Source organism: Equus quagga, chromosome 6 (genome assembly GCF_021613505.1).
Source record: "Equus quagga isolate Etosha38 chromosome 6, UCLA_HA_Equagga_1.0, whole genome shotgun sequence".
Taxonomy (NCBI): Eukaryota; Metazoa; Chordata; class Mammalia; order Perissodactyla; family Equidae; genus Equus; species Equus quagga.
The window spans coordinates 14,064,912-14,075,317 of NC_060272.1; the positions used below are offsets into that span (position 1 = coordinate 14,064,912).

The window sequence follows — 10,406 nt, forward strand, 5'->3', positions numbered from 1 at the left end:
AAAATAATCTCAATCCCTAAAATTCAGCTGAAAACCATGAGCATCAGATGAGTTACTTGCTTGGCTACACTGTACCTTTCTTTGGTCAATCTGGAGCGAGATCTACGGGAAGAAAGAATAAAGAATAGGAGTAAAGAAGGCATGAAGAGAAGAGAAAGACATTGAGAGCAGAACGAGGCACAGAGCACCCCAGTCTCACTCACCCAGGAAGCAGGTCAGGGCTCCAAACCTACTCCAAACAAGTTTAAATTTCCACGGTAGATTATGCTAGGTCCATGAGCTTTCCCCTTAATGTCATATCATGAGTTGGAAAGCCCATCGACATAAGGTTCTGATTGATGCTTTTTCTTTTATAGTTACCATAAGACAATGTTTCATTTTTGTCCTTAAAACTATTATGGAGGGAAGAGAGAAAGGCAAATCACAGCCCACAAATGAGCCATCTTGATTCCTTCAAGATTGCTCACTTTTCCCTTCCCTTTTTCACTTATTTAAAAAATCTAATAAGACTTTTATACTCTTGCACCATCATGAAGTTTTCTTTTTGAAAAGCTATAAAAATCCCCACTGCCTACAGAAAAAAAAAAAGAAACTGAGACCACATTCAAAGTCCTAAATAATCTGGTGTCAATCTGTGTTTCTAATCTTGTTATTGGGTAAGACAGATTTTTTTCACACTAACATTGCTGATCACAAGATAATCAAAGTCTGATATACTGTGCAGAACAGGTAACAAATGCAGGAAATAGGTAGACTGTAAAGGGATATGTTGAAGGGGAGAAGCCTGGAACCTGAGAAATGTAGGTCTGCTAAGTTGCTCCCAAATAGCTTGAAAAAGGACCAAATGACGATAAATATGTGAATTGCGAAAAGAGAAAATTGGCAAAAGCAGGCTCTTTCTGTTTTAATCATGCCAGAATCAGCTCAGGCCTGAGACTTCAGCTTTTGAGAATTAGGGTACATCCCAGTGGTAATGACTCACTACTATGATTCATAAAACAGCAGAAAATGAAGAAGTGCAGGGATATGGATGGCCCAAAGGCTCTCTGCAGAGCCGCAAAAAGAACTTAAAGTTCAATAAGTTAGCAACATTTTCTTTAAGGAAAAAAAGTATTAACATGTGACAAGAGTAGTGGAATTGTGACTATATATGAGTGGTCTCAATTTTTGAAGGTCTCTCACCAAAAACATTAAAAAGAACAGTTAAATATGACGGTGAGAATATGATGCAAGCTGTGCAGACCAACATTTCTGAAGTTCTTGCTTAAACTGAAATATTTTACTTGGCTACTATAGCCAAGCTTTCCAGTTACAATTTTGCAACCTTTCGTGAAAATCGTCGTATTCTAAATATAAATTGTTGGTATTAAAAAGCAGAGTTGCCAAAGGAACCACACACCATAAAAACATGTATCAGTGATACATGTGAATGATCTCAAAGCAATCTTTAAGCACAACTAAATGTCCTTTAGCCTTTTCTGGGCGGCAGCTAGAATCTCTGATGGATCACAAAACGGAGCTGAAGCCTGACAGCTGTCCTATGCAAACCAACTTATTATTGCTCCTAGTAAGCTCAACACTTCTTCCCCCCTCAACTCAGGAAAAAAAATTCAGTCCTCACTCTTTTCTGTGACACCACTAAAAACAGAAAGCGGGCTCCCATCTAGTAAAATACTGTACTGATGTAATTTATCAACCTCCTCCTCTTTTAATCAGCGGGATATTTTTAAATTTATATATCCAGAAACATTTATAATCATGCAAGAATGAGTGACACAAGGAGAGATTAAAAACTAGCCTAACCAAAATAAATCCACCAATAATTAAATAAAGTAAAATAAATCCAAAGCTGGCAGCTTTCCAGAAAAACATGAGTAAAGTTTTTGGTTTCTATGACAGCAGATAACACGACTTATGTTTTACATAAATGTCTTTTTTTAAAAAAGCTCTTTCTCTTAAAAAACACAGAATTGCCAGATTGAAATAAAATTACTTCCTTAACATATACAGTATGTTATACATATACATATACAGGAGAACTACTGGTTTCAATGCTAAAAGGTGACATTTTACCAACAGGTTTTCTAACATTCCCTCAAAACACTGAATACCATCTGTGCATTTCTTTTTGGTAGTAAGAATTTTATTTTCTTTTTAGTATTTTATTTGGCATAAAAACCAAAAAAAAGGGAAGTCACTTGATATATGGGGAGAGAGGAGAAGTCATGTTGAGCAAGAGACATCTGGCACAAACTGTGGCTTTGTGAATCTCAGACTCTGATCCTATAATCAGCAGTGTGTAAATCAAACAATCACAAATAATTTTTATATCCTCCTTTATTATTATCCTTATCTAAAGTACACCATATTATATTAAATATTTCATAATAAAAATGTGGTTTTTCTGGAAAAAGTTGGAAATAAAATATTCATTAAGTCCAAAACAAGCAATCAACATTTATGGTGCAGCATGAAGGAAAACCAGCTAGGATTATCACTGACACTAATCATTTTAAGTAAACAAAGTATCACCTAATTATGGTGGAATAATATGAAAGAACAAGGCTGATATGAAGATATATCAGATTTGTGTTCATGGTCGGAGGTCAGTAACGCTGGCTGAATTAATTACTATAAGAAGTGAAAATTCAATTGGCTCCGAGGTGTTTATTAATGGTGGGATTATTTAAATGCTACATTCATCTGGGACTTATATTCCAAATACTGTGAAATTCTATTCACTCTTCTGAAACAAAGGATGTTTATGTCAAAAACTTGTTAAATTTATGATTCCTTTAAAAAAAATTAAAAGCAGCATCTTACTACATGTTAAACACTGGAAAAGTACTGGATAAAGACTGTACCACAACATACGTATTTTAGATTTTAAAAAGACTACAAAGAGATGAACGATGCAACCTCCAATTCTAGAGCACTGAACGTCACAAAATGAAACTTTCTGAGGTGATAGCAAGCACTTAATTTAAAACCAAGAGTCTGAAAACAGAATAAAGAAAGAAAAGGGGATACCTCAAAACAAATGAGTCACATAATGAGTTATTAAAGAAGGGTTTAGATAATGAGAGCAAATCAATCAATCGTGAACCAACACAATGAAATAGCATACAATAAGGTACCGCTCAAATTCTTGGTGCTTTAGGAAAATATACCAAAAGACTCAAGACTATCACTGCTAAGAGAAATAAAATGTGCCATGAAAGAAACAGTAAATTCTCATGCTGCTCTTATCATGAAGGCAATGAGCTATCCATTTATTGTTCGCAGGCTGGTTAAGTAGCTGTCAATCAAGCTGGCAGTCAAATGGAGATGAGATTGGACAGGGGAGAGCCTGGCAACTGTGCCCCATAGAACTGGTCTGACCCCAGGTTGTCCCTAATCACTACAAGTCTTAAGAATACCAGGTAGCTCGGGTGGTCTGAAGACCTCCCAGTGGAGTTCAGCTCTGTGGTCCCTAAGCAAATCAGATATCTGGGTATCTGAGAAAAATATTTACAGAGGGAGAACAAAGTGACTTCAATCCCCAGAATTTTGGCTGGAAGCTGTGGGGAATAAAGGATTAAGTTGTATATGAAAAGAATAAACACAGAAAAGGAATAACATAGACAGCATAAAGGAAGGAGGGAAGTGAGCAGACTTAAAAGTCATGACACAGTGGCCCAAAATACCATTCACCCAGGAAAGAAGAACAAATAGTGATAACGTACTTAAAATGTCTGCAGTGGAATGCATAGTTATTTCAAAATCCTTTTCCCTTTGATCTTATATATATTACTTTCAATCCATTATGTAATTTTATTAGTCTTTTTCAAGAAAGAAATTAAAATTATATTCCATACACACTAGCAATAAAATTATTTTTATATAAATTTGGGAGTTCAAATATAAGTCACGGATAAAAATAAAGCTCACTTTCGTGCTCTAGATTTCTTTTTAAAAACCTCATAAACAGATTGAGACAAATGCTTATTAAACTAAAATCATGCAGAGCAGCATGGGTATGGGTGAGAGGAAGACGTGCTAGCACACAGAACGAGGCCGCCACCCAGTTCTGTGGCTCATTCCCTTCTTCCTTCTCTGGCCACAGACCCGATGAGTCTTCTGTAGGTTCCAATCCACCTGACTTTCCACTTAGCCTTATTTTTTTCCCTTGCATGACAATGTCTCTTTACAAAACAAGCAGAATATCTCTCATTATTTTTAGTAAATCCAACTTTTCCATTTTTTTTCTGTCATTTTTTTCCTACTACAAGTTAGACTACTAATGTAATTTAAAAACAACAACACTGACAAGAAACTCAGCTAAAACTTTCAACAGAATTACCTGGAAAATTGAGACAAACATTATATCTCAATTACCCATGTAACTGGCCTTTTTCCATCACTAAGGAAGCTGCATTAAGACAGAACCTGACATGGTTAAAAAGAATGTTGGAGATAACTGACTATGATCCATAATCTAAATATGGCATTTTTCCTAAAGTTTCTTCAGAAAAGAGAGGGAATAGGGGGAGGAGGGGAAATCACACTTACAAGTCCACTTATGGCTACAATCCAGATGTAGGAACCAGAGGTGAAAAGCTATAAAAGAAAAAAAAAGGCAACTAAAAATGAAATTCAACTGCTAGTCACAGCATATACATTTTACATAACTATAGTCATAACCATTTATGTTAAGCATTCATTATATATATTAATATAAACAAATATAAAATTAATAATAATTCTGTTATTTAAGAGAAAATATTATATTAATTTTTATTTTATTTTTTTAACCAAGACTGCAGTCCTTCTATAGGCTAAAACAGATTGGTTGAACACGGCCCACTCCCATGCAAAGAAAAGTAAGGGAAATCCAAATGTATTCCTATTTATAAATGGATATTAATTGATTTAAACAAAGTAAAATATCACATATAAAGAAATTATTAGAATTAACAACACAATAAGTAGTCACCATCCAATGCTTCGCATTAAGTAATGATATGTAATTATCAGTTTATGTAATTCTCTCATTTTAATTTCTCATCCTTGTTATCCTAAATTTAATGGGAAGACTTCTGCAAGCATAGGGATCCATGTCCAAGACTACTCTGCTTAACTGTTGATATTCTCATCCCAGTTTACCCAAGGAAGAGCAAACTAACCAGTGCAAAGTTAATTCATGGCAAAAGTAATTAAACTTAGGTCTCATGAAATCTTTCCCTTTGTTTTCCAAATCATTTACATCTAAGAGTTGTGCTCAGAATTAAAGAAAAAAAGTCATAAGACACCTCAAAGTGTTCCTGCAAGAAAGAAAAGACTTGTAGCCTAGTGTTTGTTCATATTTAGATCCCTAGATCAGTTTAAATACTTCTGCTCGTAGAGAAAGAAGCAGGCTACCCAGGTTCATTGCTGACATTGTGCTAGATGAAAACCTCAAACTCCTGCACATTTATCAAGGATACATAGAATAAAAAGATATACAGAAAGAAGACAGAGATGACAAAGCACGGTGAGAAGGAGGCTGACGAGCTTTGCTCTAGTGCTCGCTCACCTACGTAGAAATGAGCGCTGGCTGCAACTTTAAACTGAATCCTTTGATCTAGCATGGATGCTTGTTCACTGTAAATGACTCTGATAATAACAAGGATGAGAATTATGTGGAAAAATATTTTTCTCCTAAAAATATAAAGAATAACAGAATAGCTAACACTTTCGTAGCACTTACTATGTGCCAGACAGAATTGTCATGCTTTTCATATATTAAACTTACTGAATCCTCCTAATCACCCTAGGAGGTAAGTTCTACTAGCACTCTGGTTTACCCACAAAAAGATGGGGAGGTTAAATAATTTGCTCAAGGTCAAAGAGCTGGTGGGTGGTGGAGCTGGGAGTACACCCCAGTGTTCTGGCTCCAAAGCCCCATGCTCATGACCTCTCCATGCTATTATGTCTCATACACAAGTAAGAAGAGCATATCATTAATTCCGCCAGTGAAAAATTATTTCCTTTGGACTCTTAAGCCCCTCATCTCATTGCATATTTGGTCCCAATCGTGTCTGCTCATGTTTTGACAGTGTGTATGTTTTTCCTTGCTGCTGGGTTCCCTGAGGACAGGCACCACATCTCGTACTTCATTTTATCCCCCACAGCCCCCAATCACAGGGCATTATATGACTGGCTTTCAAGTCATCTGATACTTAAATGACCCTTCAAACAGCTTTGCTCTTCTGATAATGATTAAAGTCATTTATTCACTCATGCATCTATCCATCAAATGTCCCTAAGCTACAAGAAGGTGCTATGTGGGAGCCAGAAAGGCACAGAAAGATGGGCAAAGGCCCAGAGAGGAGGGAGGGAGGAAATAAAACTTTGAGAATAAGGGGCTCATACTCATTTGAAGGTAAGGAGTGGTGAGAGTTGATACTGGACAGGTAAGAAGAACGTAGGATGCCATTTATGCTAAGGACTTTAGATTTTATCAAGAAGCCAATGAAGCATGCCACCTCTACTTTCTGATATCAACTTCTACCTCACCAAAAAAAAAAAAAAAAAACACATTCACAATCTCAGAAAAACCAATGGTGACAGCTATAGAGACATAATAAATTATTAATTAATAACAGGAACCAATTGACATAGTTCTTATTATCTGTACAAATTACCCTAAACACCCAATACTATTATCTTTAAGCCTTCAAACGGCCCTGTAAGATAGATATTTTTATACATACATTACAGATGGGCAAATGTGGGCTCAGAAGAGGGGACAGGCAAAGCAAATAATTTTCAGAGCAAGTAATAAAACCAAAGTCCACTTGGCTCCAAAGACTTTCCACAATGCTCCACTGAATTCCTACTCCATGCATAATAAACCAGTGTTTCTCACCCCCCAAAGATGCTGTATAACTTTAGAGTTGGGAGGAACTATAGAGTCAACACGAGGCTCAGAGGCCTTCCATAATGGACCCAAGTCTCAAGCTAGTGAGTGCCACATTAGAACCAGAACTTGGATCTCCTGCCCCAGGTCTAGGGTATTCCTCTTCCATTACATTTTGCCTTCTGTGGTAACATCTTTTAAAAACTTAAACATGCCACAGCAAATTCAGTAATAAGAATAAAATGCAGAAATGGGCTATTGGGTTATACGAATATAAGGAAGGATAAGGGAGAGTGAAATGATATCTACGTTGGGAGATGAAAAATAAACATATTTCATGAGAAACGGTTGTAAAGGTGGTAAGGAAACACCCACCCCAGATGAGCCATTGATAACACATGAGAGTAGACTAGAGAAGTTAGAGGAAATGCTAAAGGTTAAAAGGGGAGGGAGGAGGGCATTTTACAGCGACACAAGTATCCGGTTTGATATGTGTGGGACAAGGAATGTTATGAGTATTAAGAGTGGATCAAAAGGCCAAGCTACACATGGTACCACAGGAAACAGCAGAATAAAAGTTTACATCAAAAGCTGTGAGAGTGAAAGAAAAGTGACAAGTATTACAGGTAGAAAACTGAAAATCATATGTATCTTCTATCACCAGGCCTGGAACCGCAGAAAGTGATCAATATTCACTGAATATTGGGGAAGATAACCTTTTTCAATTTAAGTCACACAATAAGTACTCTTAACGATCTTCATATCAAACCGTTTGGCAAATGGGGAGGTGCTATCAGGCCTATGCAACACAGAAGTTATAAAGTTGGTAAAGCATATCTGGTTTCTTCTTCAGAGCTTTATTTGTGACACTGTATTCAATACATTAATTTTGACAGTGACTTTCCACTTTCCATCTTTTGACTGTTCTCATTTGTTTCCACTTCATGCGATGATTTTTTTACAAAGTCTTACACACACTTGTACAATGAAATTAAAATATTTTCCACTGATACAAATTACAGTGAAAGGTCTTATCAGATTTCTAAAGGCTATGAAAGTATTCTAGTATCTTATATACCTTGATGTTCTCGTTCTGAAACACTTCCTTTGAACATTTGATATAGATCATGAAGCCAAACTTATGGGAAAAAAAACATTGTTTTCAAGGAGATCAAATAAGAAAAAGACCAAAAAAAAAAAAAGATCTGGTTAAATAAACGTGAACAAAAAATGCATACTGTACCTGTAGTCCCAATATATAAATCAATGTCTTGTTTGTGATGGACAACGGGCCCAGAATTTGTGCCACTTGGACTCTCGGTATGGAGCAGTAAAATGGTACAAACAGAGCAAACACAGGTGCCAGGCTATGCAAACAAATAAAATAAAATCACTATAGTATAATACTCAATTTAAAATACCAATGGCAAATGTATATCTGAAGTAACACTGCTTATAATTTTATTTCAGTCTGAAAGCAAAGTCTTAGATACACAAGTTCTACACATCACATCACGTCTGAAATAATTCGTATTTATATATAACATTTTATGAAAACTCTTATTATCTAATCCTTGTTAACTCCCCCAAAACTATTGGAAAGAAGTGGTTCAGCATTAACTAATTAATTGTCAGGCACTATGAGAAAATTTAAAGTTGATGCCATGTTTTCTTCCCAAGAATGACTTAAAATCTAATGAAAGAGACTAGACACACAAAACGCAACAGACATTATAATTCATCATGGTCAAATCCAAAATCCTCATCTCAGACTTTGTCCAGTTATATATTAGCATAGCACTGCTTACCACTCCTGCCTTCCCTTCCTCAAATTCCTTCCTCCTTTTGTCTTAAACCCTGTCTCTTGCTGGTTTCCCCACGATTTCTCCTACCACTCTTCCACCTTCTCTGGGAATCCATTATAGTCTTTTCTTCTTGCTCCAGCATCTCCTTGTATAATTGCAAGCCCTTCTATGGGTTCAGTTAAGAAAATGAAGTGAGTCCCAAAACTGTCTGCCTGTCCCCTCACCTTGGTAATGAAACTCAATTTGGTATTTTCAACTTGACACGTTCAAAGTCACAAGTGTCTTTCTACTTAAAGTCTTCTCTCTATCTCTTAATACTGTTAACAGTATTCTCTTTCCAAAACACAACTCTGATGATGCCACACCCCTGTTTAAAACCCTTCCTTCCACAGGCTCCTAGTATCCAAAGAGTAAATTTAAATATTAGCATGAAATAGCCAAGTCCTCCAATTCTTTCTTATCAGTGTAGTTTCCGCAACTGTTGTCCCCTCTCTTCCCCTCATCTGGTCCCTCACCTCCCACCTCCACCTTGCAAAGATGCTCGCTGGGCACATTGGGTTCTTTTGACTATTCAGTGACACAAGTTATTCTTTCAACCTAAATGTCCTTTCCACTTTTCTGCTTAGGAAAGTTATACTTATGGTGTATGACACAGCTCAACTCTTCTCCTCAGTGATTTTTCCAACTCTCCTTGGTGGTTAGTAGCTCTCTTCTTTGCCCACAAAGCTACCTCAGTTACACTGTTTCAATTACTCAATGAATCACCTGGGCACTATGTGAGAGGCAGTAGGCCAGGTAGAGGAGCTCCATCTACATCTATGAGTAAGAAGCAGTCGAGCCAGCCCTGATGGCCCAGTGGTTAAAGTCTGGTGCTCTCACTGCTTCGGCGGCCTGGGGTTTGTTTCCCAGTCATGGAACCACACCACCCAGCCGTCAGTGGCCATGATGTGGCGGTAGTTCACATAGAAGAACTAGAAGGACTTACAACTAGGGTATACAACCATGCACTGGGGCTTTGGGAGAAAAAGAAAAAAAAGAGGAAGACTCATAACAGATGTTGGCTCAGGGTGGATCCTTCCCCATAAAAACAAAAAACAAAACAAAACCCTAGATAGAGGAAAAGAAGGAGCTGACCTAAGAAACTGGAAACTAGGTTTAAAAAAAACATTTTTTTTTAAAAGAAGCAATCACTAACCTCTAGCGACTAGCTTCAGGACTGCAACTTCGCATTCCCACAAAGGCTGGGCAGACAACATGAATGAGTACAGGGGTTTGGACACACACCTGCACCCATTCTTCACTAAACACTTGGCTTAATTACTTACTCTGTCTTCTATTTTCCCATTTTCTGTGTGACTGGCATCAGCACAAAGAACTGTTTCTTGACCATAATAAAAATGCAAGAACTATTCTTCACTTCCACAAACAAATGTTCACACTACCATTTTTGTGGAAACTCAGGACCCTCTTGGCCTCTTGTGAATTTTCCCATCTTTGATAGAGATTGTGCTATAAAAAAAATCATTTACTGTCCTCTTAATTTTACTATTAAAAACAAAACAAAAGCAAACATACACTGCAACTGTGATAAATGGCAGCAGCATCAATAGGCATCCACAACAATGTAGCATATGCTAGAATAGGGAAAACGCCAACCAGTGGACACCTGAGTGCCAGGCACTGGGTCAGGATGGCAGACACAACGACGCGGAAGATGCAGC

At 37.1% G+C, this 10,406-nt stretch overlaps 1 protein-coding gene across 1 annotated transcript in view; it reads right to left on the bottom strand.

Moving 5' to 3' along the window:
* The window catches only part of UBAC2 (UBA domain containing 2), a 161,553-nt gene that overhangs the window by 58,731 nt on the left and 92,416 nt on the right, over positions 1-10,406 (bottom strand). Inside the window, exons 5-6 of the mRNA XM_046664105.1 lie at positions 8,124-8,247; positions 4,552-4,599 (exon numbers count right to left, since the gene is read on the bottom strand). Of these exons, the coding sequence (XP_046520061.1) occupies positions 4,552-4,599; positions 8,124-8,247 (172 nt within the window). The remainder of the gene's footprint in view (positions 1-4,551; positions 4,600-8,123; positions 8,248-10,406) is intronic.